The 19805-nt window shown below is 31.8% G+C and overlaps 1 protein-coding gene across 2 annotated transcripts in view; it reads left to right on the forward strand.

Moving 5' to 3' along the window:
• The first annotated feature begins 1091 nt into the window (after positions 1-1091).
• Positions 1092-19805, forward strand: part of Atet (ABC transporter expressed in trachea) — a 30742-nt gene continuing 12028 nt past the window's right edge. The window contains exons 1-2 of one of the 2 annotated variants that reach the window (XM_085202678.1): positions 1092-1261; positions 14743-14795. In XM_085202678.1, coding sequence (XP_085058804.1) covers positions 14763-14795 — 33 coding nt within the window. In that variant the 5' untranslated portion in view covers positions 1092-1261; positions 14743-14762. The remainder of the gene's footprint in view (positions 1262-14742; positions 14796-19805) is intronic. The other variant, XM_085202680.1, reaches the window with a different exon arrangement.

Below are 19805 nucleotides of genomic sequence, written 5' to 3' on the forward strand. Positions count from 1 at the left end.
GTATACTCGTACTGTACATGTACAATCAGTGTGGGCAGAAATCGATGTGAGATGAAATAGAGCTTGTTCCTCCTTCTCGCTCTACATCGGTGCTAGTGTACTGAACGCACTCGGTTATCAATACATTTTTATATTTCTGTTTAAAAGACAATTTTTTCTTGTTTTTCGATTGCAATATATATTTTATTTGTATGTAAGCTCTTATTTTAATGTAACTTTAAGTGATTTTAAGATAAAAGTTGAGATTTCTTTTGTTATAGCTATGTAGAGCGTTAGGTAGAGCTAGACATTGGGTTATTCACATTTCCGTATTCGATAGTTCTATGGTATAAACCCGGAAGTAAAAAGTACAAAGAATAAATGTATTTAGAAGCATGCTTATTAAGATTTTCTGTGGTATAGATGGCAGATATCTATAAATTCAATAAGAAAAGTGCCTTTATTTTATATATTATTCATAATATATTTATTGAGTTGATCTCAAATAAGATAGGCGATTTATTACATTGAATGAATCACACCAAATGTATCTTAGAGCAATTCTAGTACGCTAGTACGTATTGATAAGTAACGTTGGCACCTATTCCTTAGACTTTTATAAAATTGTATGAATACATGTGACTCTAGACTTTAGTTTATAAATATATATTATATTACAGTCTCAGTGTTATATTTATATTCTCGTTAATATGGTGTAATATATAATAAATTATGTATAAATAAAATATAAATGTTAATGGCGTGGTAAATAAATAATTTATCACAATTCATTTTTATCTTTTTAATTTAGTTCAAGGTTTTCGTTTATCATAATGATGTACATGAACTATTTAATATTTAACTATTTGTTTTTTAAACAATAATGCCTAAATAGTTGTTTTGCATAATTTTGTATTGTATTTACTTCCGATACAAGAAATGTAGAGTATGACGTTTTGTTGTGTCCAGCCTCTAAGAACCACCTTACGTCACACAATTGGCAATCGATTTGCAATGTCTCGGATTCACAAACATTAAACAGCTGTAGGTTCGGGCTAACTCGCCTTTGTTCGTCTCTACATAGCTATAGACCGCCGAGTTCGTTGTCTCAGGCCTCAGCCATGAAGGCAGTAACGCGTGAAAACTCGATACAGATGCACGTATCTTGCCCGTTGCATAAATAACAAAAAATCCAGGGCTTCCAGTGCGTAATTTGTATTACGAATTTAATTTGTGTGTGTGCTGTGTTCTGTGAATTGAATACATTTTTTTTGTGAATCAGGTAATTTTTTATACTTTTTACACTAACATTATCATTGCTATTTTGTTTTATTATTTTAGTGCATCTGTTAAAGCTGGAATATACAAATTTTGTTTTGTTATACACAATGGTTTTGACTTACGACTCTACATTTCTCTATAAATATATTTTTAGTTTTGAACGGCGTCTCTACTATATTTATTAATGCCACTTTGCTGGTGAACGTACACCCGCATTTTACACTGCAGTAACAGTGTTCAATCATTAATGAATATGCAGACGACGTTTTCATCGATGAAAATGGAAAAATCATTTAAAACTTCTTCATATAAATAGTTATTAGCATATATAGTTGTAATTTACTTCAAAGTCAACTTATGGCGATTTATAGATTAATTTTGATTGATTGATTTGAATAAAATTATTTCTTATTTCTGTTTCGACACAAAGAATAATTTGATGCTAAGTAACGAAATTCACGCAATGTGAATGATTTGCTGTAAAACCGGTTTAGTTTTTGTTCCGTCGTCGGTCCCTGAATGCTTGTCTTTCTCTTATTGGGTTCTTAGATTTAAATCGCAAAAAAAAAAACGTTCAAAACGACAACTAAATTATTCTTATTTCATTGTTGAAGTCAAGAGTATTTTTCTTTATGTTAATTGAAAAATATATTTATTTTTTAGTAACAGAAAGATTCTCGGAAATGTAGAGACTACAGGAATCATTGAAAATAGTTTAAAAAAACATTTATTAATGAATAATTACTAATCAACTACTACACTGGTAAATATATTTTTATGACAGATTAGTTTTTACGGAGAAATCTTTATTATACTTTTTATATAGTTGTATCTAGACTTTAAATTCTAATGGTTGAATTAGCAGGATACACCTTAAAGTAAAAAAAAACGAACGAAGTTTCGATGCTAATAAGCTTTGCTTTTTTATTAAACAATTAATCAGCACGCTGCGTCCCGCACACTGCAGGGTAGGCAGAGGGAACTTATTGTTAAGACACTTTGTTCCCCACTTTCTGCCAAATTCTGGCTTTGAGACTCAACGCCGCGCTTTGCCTCGACACCAGAGCGAAGAAGTGGAAATATAATGTTATAGAGAAAGAAAATAAAACAAACTTTAATTCGTACTACTTTCGTAATCGTTTGATTAAATTAATTTCCTGTAGTACTATAGATGTAATATGCGCATATTGTTCATAAATGCATCACATTCGGCTTAAAGTGATAATAGCAACAAACTAACATAGAGCTACTAATATTAAAAAAAAATAAATTATATAAATACTTTTGTATCTGTACAAATTACTCACTTCAATTACATAAATCAATGTATTCTTCACTTTCTGATCTTTTTAAAGGATCATGATTTATATGACGGAACTTAACGCCGTATTTCCTAAGCAGACAAGAAAAATATTCAAATCTAATTTTACCATGAGGCTTTTTCTGGGTTGAATAAATTAAATTTATTTTATTTTCTCTACTCTGGTTCCTTATGGTACTGAACCCATTGTTTACAGTCAACCAATTCTTCATTTTATAAAAATATATTATGTAGATATGTTAGCTTAATTTACTCGTATTGTTCCGAGCGGTAGAGTTAAACGTAAAGGTAACAAAGTAATTAGGACACTTATGCTCTAGCGTACGATTTATTACATCTGCATCAGATTTAATGAACGAGCTTAAAAGCTTAAATTAAGCTGAAGGAAATTTATAGCAATAATTTTTTTATAAAAGTACAGTTTTGGGCTATACTCGTATGTATTTTGGAAATAAATATATTCACATACTAATTATACAGCATCATATTTATTTTTAGTTAGTTATTTCTGAGAATAGTCACTATGTTGACACACACATCGTTGAGTTCCGCCACTCAACAATTCTCATTGTCTCTAAAATTCGGAGTAAAATGGGGAACGAAAGTGCCTTAATGAGAACGTATCCTAACACCAACTACTTAGATTCCCTCTACCTACCCTGCTATGTGCAGGATGTAGAATGAAGCTAAAAAACACTACAAATAGTAGGTCTAGTAACTGTGAATAATAATTTTAAATATCAAATCAATCAAATTGCTATGTCTCGACTTCTTCACTAAGGATTCTCTGCTTATAATACTATGCGGAAAAACATTTAGCTAAAATATTTTTAAAGGTTAAATGTTTGTTCGCAAATAAAAAATTAAGCTTATAATAAAATGTTTAAACAGGTATGCATCTAATTTAAATCGAATAAAATTTATCACATTCAATTGCAAAAAAAAAATAATAATGAGAAAAGTAGGTAAAATTACATATTTTTTATATATTTTTATATCAACTAAAAGTATATAATATATGTACATCACTTTATTTGATAACCGGTCATACCGGATTCATTTTGAATCTATTTTTATAACTTTTAAATATATGCAAATGAAGTTTTATATAACTGATTGATTAGTTAAATTTAGATTTATTTAAATTTCGCGGCGGCGAACATGCAATGTCTGGAGAATTAGGTGGAAAGTGGGGAACAGAGTGTCTTAACCCTACGTTCTATTTGCCAAACCTGCTATATGGAACTTACATTGTGAAACTAAAAAAAAAATATTGATATATCTTTTAAATGTGTAGAGAATTATCATAATTTTTCAAATTACGCAAAAATTTACAAATTGTCTCTACGGCTTTAAATTTAGAAAAATTTTTAGAATTACGAGGGCCTGTTATTGTTCAAACGATTCTTCTTCTTCTTTCTTCATCCCCGAAAAGGAATTCGAAATTCGAGTTACTGCGTATTAAGCGGCGGAATATCCTCAATATCTTGTGTGTATATTTACAATTATAAAGCTATAGTTCAAATACAAATATTAGAGACTACGCGAGTATATATGTACATAATTATGATGATAAGAACAGTGTATATGAACATTATACCATATTTAGCCAAGTTAAGAAACTGAAATTACATTCTTCTCAACGAAATATTTTATCTAACCATGAAGAGTTGAGAGACCATGTTTAAAATATGGGGTACATCCCTATCCGCTGCGCCATGATGGCGACAAAGCAATTCGTATGTAATACAGATATTTACTGTTTAACTGTATCTTAGACGGTTATCTCATGCGCACGCGCACGACCTCGGTCATCTTACTAGTGTAGCACAATTACTTTCATTCACGCGTTGTTTTGCTATTAAATAATGATTATTATAATTTATTTACTTTACATATACATATGTATAAGTTAATTTTTTATAGTTATAATATTTAAATATATATTTCTACTTGCATATTATATGAGATTTTTTTTACAAATCTTGGTCTGCGTAATTTCAAGAACAATTTGTAATATAATTTATCATTGTTTTAATTGTGTTAATGTCTTAAATAAATAATTTTGAAATGCTTTGACCAATTTGAAAAGTGTGTTATACTATCATATAATTTTATTCACCTTTCCGTGTGTCTCTGTGACTCATCAGTCACCGCGCACAGCGTCCGGCGTCGTGACGTAAATTATATGGAAAGTAACATTGACCTGAATGTAGTACAAATAAGAATTATCATACAATTATTTTGGCGTAGAGGCGCCAGTGTACAACTGTAAACGCCCGTCGCGTTGTGGGTTTGATTTCCACACGAGGAAATGAAATATTTAATATTTTAATTTTCTCGCTCTGGTAAGGAGGTAAAGCGCGGCGTTGAGGTCCGCCACTCAACACATAATGATGAATTTAGCGGAACGGAGTGTCTTAGCACTAGGTTTTCATGATACTCTTTGCCTACCCTGCTATGTGCGGGAAACTGCGTAAAGTTGAAAAAAAATCATATGTCTTTATTTTTGCTGCTTTGGTCGATTTCTAAGTCAGTGAATGTAAGGTACGAGTACATTGAAAGTATTCTAAGATTTATAGCATTACACAATCTCCTGCTTGAAAGTAAAAGTCATAAGTGATATAATAAATGTCTTTGTAGGCAACCATTGTGTATCAAGATCAGAAAAGAACGCGATTGTCAACGATTCAATTCCAATTCGGGGAAATTTGTAGGCTAAGTAATGTTTAAAGAACAAACATCTACCAAGACAAAAAGCCCACAATGCCTCGAAGAGATCGGCGAAAAGTGGGGAATGGAGTGTCTTAACACTAGGTTCCTTCTGTGCTGTGGGATACATCGTGATTATATCTATAATATTTAACTCTGTATAATTATTGAAAGCGAACGAACATTATAGTGTGAAGAAAACAATGACTCAATGTGAAAGTTTTGCTTAACTCGTCATATAAGTTAACTGTTGAAGATATATTTTATATTATAAACATCGACTATTGTATTTGCAGACTACCTTACTTTACTCTTAAGATAAATAAAAATATTTTATATTAATTAATATTTAATAATATGCATTTATTGTATATATACGTTTTTTTAATAACTCTGTCTTTTAAAGAAATTACAATCATTTTATTGTTCCGTTCCATTGTCCGACTAACATCCATCCAATAATAGTTAGAACACGAAAAACACACTATACCCCGTACACAACTAAAATAAAGATAAACTAAAGAGTGGCGTAACTCTACGCCGCATCAACACCAGAAGGAAAAATGTCGCGTTTACAGTGACGACTGGCCTCTGCCCTTTTTGCATAATGAGAAGATATATTCTTTTAAGGTATAAGAAAACACTCGTATGTATGTTGATTGACATCCACGTCTAATATCTACACAATACGAATAGCTATACAAAGGAATATTTTCATAGTCTTAAGTAGATTGTTATTTTTTGCTCTCTTGTGTCTCTGACAAGGAAATAGGCTAAGTTAGTCTATTTAAGTAGCTAGTACAGAAAAGGGTCAAATATTTAGTTGATTTCTTTACTATATTTTGCTTACTTATATTTAACTGAAGGAAAAACCAGAGAAGGTGGTAATTGAACTCACACTTTTTCTTACCGAGTACCATATAAATTTTATGATCAAAAATCTACAAACAAAAAGACTGAAATTTACTTCTTCTATTCATTTGTTAATTAATTTAATTAATTCAATTAGTTTATTAATTTGTTAATTAATTTATTATTATTGTTATTAAAGTATAGTCAAATCAAATTCAGTTGAAAATATTAACATAATGTCAGTTAAAATCTCATAAGTATTTCTGAGTGTCATTACCATATCAATAAATAAGAAGCCGTTAACGAACACCCACGTGACGTTTCAGTCAGTCATTAGTTACTTAATCAAAAGTCTAGAAAGGAAAATTGCGTAATTATCTCCATTGTAAAAGAATACTGTGGAATATAGTAATTTATTATTAGTCATCTTTTTAGCTTTAATCCTTTCCATTTTTGACTTTTCTTCCAAATTTGAGACGTGCACGATGTGGCAGTATTTATGAGTATGAGTGGCAGTATTTATCGCTGCGTCTCATTTATCAAGGTTCCCAGGTTCCCTGTGTCTATACTGCTATGTGCGGGATATAGCGTAAAGCAAATAAATTAAAATACCATTATTTACGAAGTAAAATGTACTAAGTATAAGTTTGTTCAAGTTACGGTGTTCCATAGTTCTTTGACATAAATATAGTTGGAGAACTTACGGGTAAGCTGACATGAAAAGTTTTAAAGTATCACAGTTATATACTAACAAAGTAATTCTTACATTTAGTAATGTCTACTCGCGACTATTTTATGCTTGATATTTTATACAGGAAATTATTTAAAAAAATCTGCTTCACGCTGTATCCCGCATATAGCAGAGTAGGCAGAGGAGAACTTAAAGTTAACACACTCCGTTCCACTTTCCGCGGAATTAGGAATAAGGAAATTATAATAGTAAAAAAAAAATGATATTTAAATGTTTTTTCCTTTTTGCTCTAATGACAAAATAAAGTTTTGAAAAATGGAGAACTCCGCTACGAAGACGGACAGTTAAAAAAAATAATAAAATACCAAATGAACTGAGGCTTATGCTTGGTAGTCGCTATTGCTTGTTACATACTTTCAGGTCAAAAGTCAAAATGGATAAGCACTGTAGGGCCCGTATTTATATCTCAACTCTAAGATCGATCTTGAGATATATATGTCGTCTTCATTATTTTATGATGTTTACATCTCATGTCATCAAGGCTTTAGCCTTCGTTCTCCAATTTTGGAGACTGGTAATTTTTTCTGGTAATTACTCGTTGTGGTAATAAGACAAAGAGCAGTGTTGATTTTGGCCACTCATCACGCAATGTTCCCGAAAATTGGGGATCAGACTGTCTATCACTAGGTTGCCTCTGCCAACCCTGCTATTTGCTTTATACAGTTTCACGATATAAACAAAATATTATATAAAAGTACCTAATTTCAAAATTATACTCCGCTTTTATAAACATACTTAACCTTGGTTGGAAATGAAAACTGAGCACGGCACTTGGTCACGTTCATATTTCTCTCAAGTATTCACTATTCCACGTGAATCTGAAGTGTGACTAAAGTAAATATTTTCATATACATACATTGTATAATTGAGTTTTTATTTTAATTTTATTAAATGATTAATAAAAAGTTACGTGGCGGCGTCGTATAAACGCTAAAGTTGCGGGTTCGATTCCCACTCGGGAGAATAATTATTTGGAATTTCCCCCTCCCCTGCGGGATATATAGTGACGCTAAATAAAACATACCTAATAAAAATATTGCTCTTCGCTTTTTGCTAATTTAAGTGATTAATTATGGAATTCAATATTACGCTTTGATGAAGATAAATATTTTTATAAAGTAGGTACATATTTTTTGCATGGAATCAAAGCCATATCGGATTTTTATACCAGGTAACCGCTGGCTTTATGTTAATGTAATGTTAATTTATAAAACCTTCCACGATAAATGTAGTTACGTGTAGTATCCAACATACACAAAAAATAACTCGTTATAGTTCCTGAGATTAGCGCTTAAAATTGAACAAACGCATATATTTTACAACATTGGTATAAATATAGATTAGTCAAATGTTATCAAAATTCGTATATAAAAAAAACAACAAAAAATATTTCTAAGACCAATTAATTGGAAGCATATAAAATCGTAATGGTGTTCTTAGTATCCAATACCTTATAAAAAACCTTTATAAACCGGTTACAGGAATATATCTATGTAAGTAATACATATACGAGTAAACAAATACATTATATACATTTATTAGTAAATTACACACATTTATTACCTTTTAGCAACATTTTTTTATATATGGGTATAAAGAATCTCTTTGTGTATTAAATATTAACATATGAGCTAATTCATTATTTTCACATACCCATTTTGGTAAGACAAATAGTGGGGTTTAATTCTGCCACTCATCAATCATCAATTAATTTGTGAATTCGCGATTTATTGTCATCGAGTTGAAAGTAGAGTACGGAGTGTCTTAACACTAGATGCTTTCTGCCTACCCTGATATATGAGAGTGATTCCTAAAGACTAAAAAAAAATATTGTATGGGTATAGAAGGGAGCTGCACCGCTAGTTCGCTTCGCTTTCTATACTGATAAAAAATACTGTACTGAATTTATATGTACTACAGCACTTACTTGCTTCATCACACAGTTTATTCTTGATTTATAAAGTAATATATTTTTTTCATATAATAAAAAAAATATTCCATTTTCAGTACGCTAGTTTAATGCGTTGCTTTGGTTAATAAAAGTAAATGAATCGATACATGTGACGCATATTCCGTCAGTCTAGTACGGTGGCCTCTATAATATTAATAAAGGGAAGAACACTTTATTAATAATATAGAACCTAAAGAAAGTTTTAGTTTTTTGTCGTGTTTGTTACACACATTAGGCCTTGTTTATATTTATAAGTAGTATTCCATAATCTTTAAAAGTTTAAAATTAAAAACACATGTTATTTTGGTTTAAACATATTTTAAATCATAATATTTGGACTATTCTTGCATTTTCAGTAAAAATACATATATACGTATATAGTTTTCAAGTATTTCGACATAGTAACCTTTAGAGCCAAAGCGTGGGTCTCGTGTCGCCACCCACACTGTCAGTCAAGCTTTTCGTTAACATGAAAAGCTCTAGCTTTGCAAAGAAAAATGTTTTGGATATGACAATATTTTTCAAGGTACTAATTTCTTTTTCTTTATTGTTGTACAAAATGCTTGTCCTTTTCAGAAAATTTCGACTACAATTGACAAAATTACTGGACTTGACTTACTAAAAATCTGGATTCGGCTCATAGTAGGATAGGCGGTTATGAGAGAACCTAGTGTTGAGACACTCCATTCCCAAGAGTTTAACATCGAATTAACAAAATTTAAAACACATTTACTCTTATTTATCAATTCACAAATATGTTATCCCTTGTCTCTAAGAATAAATTAAAATGTTCGCTATAAGAAATAAAAATGTCTTAACAATAGGTTCTCTCTGCCTACCTGTACTGCTATATGCGGGAAACAGCGTGAAGCTAAAAAAGAAAGAAGGAAAGTAAATACGCTGTTAGAATTTACGCATATAAAAAAAATGTCACAATTTATTGTTTGATAGAAGACGTTGAGAAATTTTTTATATTTCTTTGTTACGTTATCTTGTCCTAGATTTTCAGGCGTAGTGCCGTCAGCTTCCTTGTTTCATTGTGTCAACACGAGCTATATTGACTTTCTACTCATGACTAAGATACTCTCTGACTGAATAGTTATTATGTAGGTAGGTATTTGTAGTTTAATAAAGCGCGGCGTTGAGATCCGCAACTCGAAACGCAAACGCAATTTAATCAAAAGCCTTATTCATCGCGCCAATTCATCACTTTGCTAGGTTTTATGAAAATCGTCTTTAGCTGAATTTAAAGACTTTGCGTTTTTAGTATTTTTATCTTCACGCTCTATCTCTATGTGCAGGACATAGCAGGCAGAGGGAACCTGGGAATCTAGTGTTAATTTCAACATTCAGTTTCCCATTCACATACTTCCATTACCCACTTGCGTATTTAGTGACGACATCTATTACTATCAGACATTTTTTACACTAGCACCACGACGAACAAATGTCTTTAGATAGTGTTATCAACAATTAACTAATCTAGTAGCTACCTTGCTATTGAATGATAAGGCGTGATTTCAAATCAACCTTTGGGATTTAGGATTATATACTTACAATAAGTAGATACATGTGTATTATGCATTCATAATTAAATATCATCGTGATATAGTCAACTGCCTATTAACTATAGAATTTGTTTGTTTTAATCTCAGGAAGTACTGGTTCGAGTTGATTTTTGTATGTGTTGGATAGTCCATTTATTGAGATAGTTTATAGGCTATATTATATTAAGTTAATTGTTTGATGTAATGAACTCTATCTGTGATCAGATTTGTTCCGACCTTGGGCCAAGGACCAAGTGAAGCTGTACGCAAAAGCTAGCGAAAAGATAAAACAGAATGCTGAGTAATAAACTTTTTTTCCCGTGAAATTAGTTATTTCATTATTTATTCTTTTATCATTTTTAAAATAAGAAGTCTTCGTAGTGTATTCAGTCAAAAGTATACTTGTAATCGTATATTTGTATTTAAAATATTTGTGTTTCACTGATCTAGATAAATAAAACGGTGCATTGCATCCCCTAATCCCCTATCTTATATAAAACATGGAGATCAATATATTGGAAATTTGAGAAAATAAACTAATTACTTTACAGAAATATGCATATAGCAAGGTAGAAAGTTTACTGTCAAGACACTCCGTCATAAAGTTCGGGGCATTCACAGAGAGAAAATATCAATTATTAATTCTCCCGAGTTTTTCAATATTTAAATAATAGTTGCAGGTTGAAATTCTGCTTGAGGTATATCTATGTTTAGACTACGAGTATAGATGGTCCTAAGGTCTTGTTGAGTTACTTGCGGCGTTAGATTACGCGAGCCATTACCGTAAGCGCGTAACATTTGTTATGGCTTATTAATGTATAATTATGTACTTTTGGCATAACTCTCTATAATTGTTTTACAAGTCCAAATCGTTGAAACGTAAATGGATTGCGAGACAAATCTCAGAACGAACGTGAGTTGAGTATAAACGATGCTCCTATTCGACTAATATGTATGAAGTATGTACCTAGTGTATATCATTTTGTATGTACGTTTTCCTTGCCTTGATGTCTAGTTGGACTTTGAAACAATAAGTAAGTATGAAGATTAATTTTAGTAAACTAGTCTTCGCCCGCAACTATACTTGCCCAATTTTAACTTTTTAATTATAGTAGTTTTGCCTGAGCGTTGCCTTTCAGTATTTTATAATTTTGTAAAAGCAACAAACATATGTAAGTTAATTACAATTAGTGCTAATATCATATTTTTATTTATTCAACTATTTTAACAGTGTCATTCCTTAAATAAAACTAAATGAGATAACTTTCAGTTCTAGCGCATCGTTCTAAGTAACACAGCGTCATGACGCTCAGTTTAATTTCCCTAGACTCGGCGTATTTTGTTTATAACTCAGATTTTACAATTAAACTTGTCCTATATAATGTTCAAAACTTTAAATTTGAAATTTAAATTATTTCTAATATTCATATTAGATAATATATATGTTTTTAGTCTTTTCAAAGCACTGTGGCATATCTAGTCGTACTTGAGGCCATTGTGGCGGAGAGTTGGGGAGTTAAGGGAATGTGGGGGATGTGGAATGGAAGCGTTTTAATGGAAATGGAGTATTTTAACACTAGGGTCATATTCCTTCTGCTACCTTGCGCTGTACGGGATAGGTATCTAAAAAAAACTAAATTTGGATTACAACTTCAGTTCTGATATTGTTGTTAATACAAAATGGCCGTACAACAAAGTGATGTAGTATCAAAGGAAAGGGATTGATTAGTAAAATACAATACACCATGAAAAAAACATCTAGAAAGCTAAGCTAAGGTTACTTAATTATGTTTTCTTTACATTGTTAGAAGTCAACCTAATGAATAACTTATTAAAAATGGGGGAAAAGGACAACGGAGTGTCTTAACACTAGATTTCCTCTACTTTATACAATGATGCAAAAATGTTTAAATAGTTTGTATTTAAATAAGAGTACAATTGTACATTTTCATTTTGAAATGAATTCATTCATTCCGACCTAGTTTCGCAATGAAGCCTCTTTGTTCTCTCCTTAATAATAATTTATTATGTTTCTTCACGCCTCAGTGACTTAATTGTTTCCTATTAAGCCTTTCATTATTATTGAAAGTTAGTCAGTATTTGTTGTTGTTAACCCCACGAAGGAAACAGAAGGGTATTTATTATAAGATTGATTCTCTTCCTGTGTATGTCTGTCTGTGGCATCGTAGGTCTCAAGCGGATGAACCAATTTTGATATAGCTTTTTTGAAAAAATATTTAGTGGTTTGATCATCAGCTCCTTTCTAGTTGATAAAGGACGTAAGTAAGCAGCTTCCACTAGAAGAATTGATTCTATATATTTTGAACTAAGAATTGAGAATAACACATTCTAAGTGTTCTAAGTAACTGACCACAGGTATAGGGGGTATTAGCACACTTACAATTACAATCAAACAAACTCTTCCGCTTTATAATATAGATAAATATATATATATACTTTATAGGTACGTTTATGACAAGAAGCTTACCTTCACGTGGCATTCCGCAACAAAAGGGGTGGTTCAGTTCCCTCTGCCTAACCTGCTACGTGTAGTATACGAGTATAAGCGTGAACATATTACACATTTGTTTGTCCATTACATTTCATATAGTTCTATAATTAATGTTATATTAGCAAATATATAGGTGTACAGATAAATGAAACACATTACTGATAGCAACATTGTAATTTTATCAGGATTATTGGAGAAAAGGCGATATTTCAATGCAATCGATTTAATACCACATGACGTGGGAATATTATGAAAGTGATGTCTGATAAATAATTTTGACGACTTACTTTTGTCCTATATTATTAGATCTTTGAAAGTTTTTTTAGCTTCACCTGTATACCGCACATGGCACAAGGAAACTGGGAACCTAGTGTTAAAACATTTCCGTTCCCCATTCTGTACCGAATTCTGAATGCATTGCGTGTTGAGTGGAGGGTCTGAACGCCAAGCTTTGCCAAAGCGAGGAAATGAAAATATTAAATATTTCATATTCCGAGTGGGAATCGTACCGACAACCTGTCACGCTTACTGTCACACGCTTACACCCGATTGTATTCTGATAACTTAAATATACTTATATTTATCTCTTTATATAAAATATTATAAAAGTATTACGTTATCAAGCCATAGGCACTCGTACTTATATTGACCTGACCCAGAATACAGTAAATTAGGCGCTCTAACAAATCTGGGACATATTTAATACGGATAATATGACTGACACAATTTTATTCTGATTTTCGTTTCTTATATTTAAAGATTTCGCTGTCTGTCTGTCTGTCCATCTGTCATCAAGAACCGTAAATCTCATCCTAATCTCATGAATCGTGATAGTAACAAAGTTGAAATTTTCACAGATGATGTATTTCTGTCACCGAATACAAATACAAATACAAATACTAAAAAACCGAATAAAATTATATACAAGATTTTGCGTATTGAGTGGCGGAATTTAACGACGAGCGGAGAAATAAAAATACTTCATTCCCGCAACCATCCTATAATTGTGAGACGCTGTCAGACCACTTGATGAAGACCACTATATAATCGGTTAAACAATTTACCTCTTTGTATTTTCCCTATAAACTATCAAAAAATGATCAAATTTTTTTTTCGTATATTTTTTAGTAAAGAAAATGAAAAAAATCATCAAATCGTATTCGTAAACGTAATCGTACATAATCGTACAAATGCTTCATAAATTCGTTATGACATAATATTTTATTTGATTTTTGCCGATATTTCAGTACAGTTCAATACTCGGTCGTGGCGTGACTGAAAAAATCGAGTTACCTATATAGCTCGATCCAATTTGCTCCGCAAAAGACGTAATAATATCGAAAGATATCTGTTAAAGGTTTTTGGCTCTTAATATAGAAATACCTAATATATCCTATTCGATTTGTATGGATACGACGGAAGTTAATAAAATTTGTATATTGTATCGAAAAGTATGTGTAAAAATAAAGAAATTTTATCTTATATTGTGGCACTTTCGAATTTTCCACCAGACAAAGGAAATAGAAGTATTTCAATCTCCCGAGTGGAGTTATAATCAACAATCAGTTTGCAATCAGACTCTTCAGCTCAAACGTTCACTACAATTAATAACATTTCTTTCAACATTTAGCCTTTCATTCGTTTATTATTTGTAACATAAAAACAAACTTACATATCATACGACATAGCATAAAATAATTAGAAAGACTAAATATAAAAAAAAATAATTAAAAATAAAATATTATAAAATTATAGATACTAAATCTGAAGTGCGTAAGAACTGATAACGGAAACCAATGAACTATTTAAATCAGTAGCGGTGTTAATCTCTTAAAGGTGGGACGTCTGGACGTGTGATGTTGGCGAATATAAGCGGCACATTGGTTCAGGTAGGATTTGCTGTATTAATCTTTATTGTAGAGGAGAGAAAATAGTGTTTAGACACTCCCTTTTCAATTGTTTTTATTTTACGTGTTGTTCTCTTAATAGTATGGATGGATGGATGGAATGGAGAATGTATGCTTGTAATTTACCTGTTCTTTCGGTGTTGGCGAATGTAAGCGGCACAGAGGAGAGAAAATAGTGTTTAGACATTCCCGTTTTCAATTTTTACATATTGCGCGATGCGTGGCGGAATTTAACGTATCGTTTTCTGTAGTATATCTAGGACACGTGTCCTTTTCTCTTATGTAAATAATTCTACGATTATCGAACCCATAGTCATCTTTTTGACAGCTGGTTCTTTTTTATTATATTGACAGTTTTGGTTAATTTAATCTGTGTATATCTCATACTCGTATACTGATTTGTTTATGCGTTGCTAGTTTTCCAAGTGTAATTATATTATGATAAATGAGTTTTTTTAATATTTGTATACTTAGTAGGTTAGTAGGCAAGGAAAATACACAGAAATAATTTTCTTTGCCCATTTCGAACATATTTTCGTTAAATCAAAGCAAAAGTTCTTCAAACTACTTATAAATAGTTGACATATTTTCAGTACGAACTAAGATTTATTTAAATTTAAGTGAAAATAAAGAATACGAGCAGTTTTACGCATTCCTACCGTTTTCTCCTTTTTTGAATGGGTTGTTAATGTGGGTAGACCTAACGGCTTATGTATAACGACACCGGATGGAGAGGGAAAAGAATACTGTCTCTATGAAATCGCAAGCACATGGTTGTTTGGGGAAACTCTTTTTCTAAATACGGTAGGTTTTTATATCAATACTACTAATATTTATTCAAAATGCCTCTATACCAAAGCAAGTAACGGTTTTACAAATGACATAAACATTTTAATTCGACTATTAATAATTAGAATTAATATAAGAATTATATGCAATTTTATCGCAGTGATTAATCTTAATATTATCATTGTTTCGTATTAAATAAGATATAGCATACACATGGATATAAAAGTAACACTGTGTAGGCATCATCAGTTTCTCATTTATCAGGGTGCGCTTGACGAATGGAGATCGAACCTACAACCGTTGCAATGCGTAATACATCTACGTTCTTTGGACAGTGTAGAGGATGACTAAAAAGGATTTTTCGAAATCCTTACTGGAAAGAGTAAAAATCAAATTTTACGTTATTTCGTAACCTCGCGCCTTGCCTCGCTACCAGAGCGAGAAAATGAAAATATTAAATATTTTATTTCCTCGAGTGGGAATAGAACCTACAACCGTCTATCTTACAATCACGCGCTGCGCTACGACGGTTTCAATATTGTAAAATTTCGTACTTTTATCAAGCACAACAAAAATTAAAGAAACCGTTGTTATTAAAACACGAGATATTTTTCTTCCGCTTTTATAAAAGTTCAATGCCTCTTGCGGTTATCTGAGTCACAGAATAATGCATAAGTGTGTACATATAAATTACATTTATACATAACCTACCATAGGAGCTATCGTGATGCAGGAGGATACAGCAGTAGGACATCATTTATAACTTTAAACGCGGATTTTAGGTTTAATTCCTATAGGGGCTAGGGGAGTCCAAATGAGGTTCAATATCAATGTTTTGGGAATCACCTATCTATCAAAGTAAAACTTTTCATAAATCAAAAGAAAGATACGATGAAAAGATATGACACTCCTTTTAGCAAAACCAGCACCACATATAAGAAGAGTAAAATCCCCGCAGACATCTCGCCGCCGCGCCGTCGACATCCTCTCAAAGAGTCACGTAGTGCTTGCAATTTCTCAGGTATAGAGAACCCACTTCCCTACCCACCCAGTGTCTCTGTAAAGATCAATAAGACTAACAGCATTAACCTCATGTTGTCATGAAAAACAATAATGTCTTAAAATATAAAAATTATTAGGAGTATACTACAAAATAAAATAAACATAAATTGCATGTGATAAGCAAAGTAAAAATGGAGAATTATGAAATAATTAAATTGACGTTCTCTTATCAAAATTAAAAATTGTTTAATAGCTATCTATTGATCTTGTCGTGTAGGTACCTACTATAATTATATTTTAATATTATTTTTCGAAGACTCAAGCATACATAATTTCTCCGCCCTATTTGAAAAAGGAAACCAGCTGTTGATGATGATGAAGACGGAAACATCGTTTTACTTATTAAATAATTGTTTTCATTCAGCTAATAAAATTTCTTATGAAAATTGAAAGAAAATTGTTTAAGAACGTTGTACTTTGTATCTAATATTATCTAACTGAAGAGTTAGTTTGTTAAACACGATTATCTCAGAAACTTATTGTTCAAACTGTATAATCTAGAGGATTAATGTATTTTGCTATAATCTTTCCAATATAACTCTCTACCCTCCATCAAAAGTACTTCGAGCAATAAGAATATCTTTTAAGCCTTTTTTTTTAGTTATATTCCGCAACTAAACATGCAATGTGTTCAAAGGTCGGTGGAAAGTGAGGAACGGAGTCTTAATATTAGGTTCCCAGCTTCCTGAGGTGTCCGTCCCTCAGCCTGGCTACCTTTCTATATGCGGGGTACAGAGTGAAGGTAAAAGCTACTTCATTATAAAAACTCCCTCTCAAAAAACAATTGAAAACAAAATGATCTGTCACCACACTCTCATACAAAATACGTGTAAAAGCACATCACTATTTCAATAAAAGTGTTAATTCCCAAGTTACTTAGTAGATTTCCCTCTCACGTTCACGAGCTCTCGTTACATCGGGCTTTTCAATTTTCTTTTTATGTCAAGTGTGGCTGATCCGAGTGAAATACTCGTTTCACTATACTGGAAACCTGTTTTTAGTTTATTGCGAATTGGCTGCAGAATATTGCTCTTGTATTTGGGTAGACTGCTACATTCGTTTTGGCGGTGTTGATATTTGTTTATTTAGATAGCTTATTAGGTCGCAGGATCGATTTATAACATTGTTGTTATTATTGCAAGATGCTGAGAACGCGGTGGTTGAGGGTCGATCCTCGATCAGGGTTATGAGTTATTTTTATTACCCTTTTCTGCAATGACTCGAATTCAGGCACAAAGCGGAGATCGTAGTGCCTTGACACTAAGTTATCTCTGCCTAACCTGTTAAACGGGAAAAATTGTGAAGTGTCAAAAAATATATCACAAATGTTAAATAGTATATTCCGGTTTCTACTTTTCGCCTGTTTTTAGTTAATTAGGGGGTAAAAGAGGAAGACTGCGCCGTCTAGACAGTAGACAGACAGCGGACCACTAGAATAGATATTTTAAAAATATATAATGTGGTGTCGTGGGACACCAGGTAGGAACGAAGTTTCTTCGGCTAATGTAGAATCGACACAAATTGCAAAAAAATCGCCATATTATTATTTTATTACATATTATTTGTAATCAATAATATAGTGCTTCAAACGATTCCAAACAGATGGCGTGTGTCTGTTGACTGTATGGAATTAGGTAAGGATTCAATAGATGCCTACGCACGTCTCATTTAACGGTTTTATTCCACGCATTTTTCTTACGGTTTTACTATCACATTTTTTTTCAGTTCGGTCACGCAGCGAAATCCCTATCCCTTCCAAGCCTGCCGTAAGGAACTTCGTTCCAATTAAAAAATATCAACAAATGTATAAAATTGAAAAATCAATCAAATATCTCACTAGACTATAATATTTGTATTAGATATTTAAATTATTCTTTCTTCTTCATCGTGGTTTTCTCCATTACTGAAAGCTTCATCTCGGAAAGTCCTGTGTTGGTCGTTATTTTCTATCAGCCCTTTGGTAAGCTATTCTTAGTGCGGTTGCGGTTTCTACTTTAGTTTGATTACAATATACCCAATGCTGAATATATCTTTCCTTTTTTTCCTGCTATATGCGGGATACACCATGATCCGGCACAAAGGGATAAACTTAAAACTAGTTAAGACATTCTGTTTCCATTCCATATCTTTTCTTTTTATATTAATAAAACATTTATGTTAAAAAATAATGTTAGGAAATATATTGTTAGAATTGGAACTACTATTATATAATATAAATAATAAATACTAAATATATACAATAAGCTTAGTTACATGTATAATATGTGTAAAGTCTGGATTTTACGGCCGGCCGAGCGGAGCGGGCCATTTCCACCAATAAAGACCGAATGAGAAGAGCGAGTTGAAATGAACTCACTGACTTCAAGGGTGCGAAGCGAAGTAATTACACAATAAAAAAACTCTATGTTGGTGATATTGAAAACCTATTTTATTTAAGAGGAGTCCGTTCCGCCTAAGCATTACCCGCTCATTCCTCCTTCGCGGTGGAAACCGGGCTTAACTTATAAAAAATAACGTGTGGAACAGTCTTATGATCAATGTTATACGGCTTCAGCTTTTAGCTTAAATATGGCTTCGTTTATTTATTGATACAAACTTAAAATACATGAATGTATGTTTAATTCAACAGATTACAGGTTCATTTCCCGGTTACTACAATTATGTATTTAGCGTTAATTAACGAAGTTTAAATGAATAGAATGATTGTTATTTTAAATATAATGCATAGGAATTAATTTACAAAATAGTTTCCTTTTTCTATTATATTCAATTAGGAACGGCGCGGCGTTCAGTTTCGCCATTTAATATGTCATAATTTTTAATAGATTTTATATCCTTCAAATTACGGAAAATGCTTGTACAAAGAAAACAGTGCTATGTCAATATTAAATTTGATTTATTTGGCCGAAAGGTAGAGAATGGAATGATGGATGAGAATGGATGGTCTTGATGATTTACTCTTGCGAGATGACTAAATAATCACTAAATTAAATAATAATAAAAAAAATTGTAACCATTTGTTACGTAAAGAGTTACAATTTAAACGATGTAATTGTGGATTCAAATATAAGTCAGAATCCTTTTAGCCTTTTTTCAACAAATTTGGTTATTGAGATCAGTCATGGCATAGGGGCACAAGTG

The sequence above is a fragment of the Heliconius melpomene genome, chromosome 19 (assembly GCF_056956725.1).
Source record: "Heliconius melpomene rosina isolate 202511_hmr_F chromosome 19, ASM5695672v1, whole genome shotgun sequence".
Classification (NCBI taxonomy): domain Eukaryota; kingdom Metazoa; phylum Arthropoda; class Insecta; order Lepidoptera; family Nymphalidae; genus Heliconius; species Heliconius melpomene.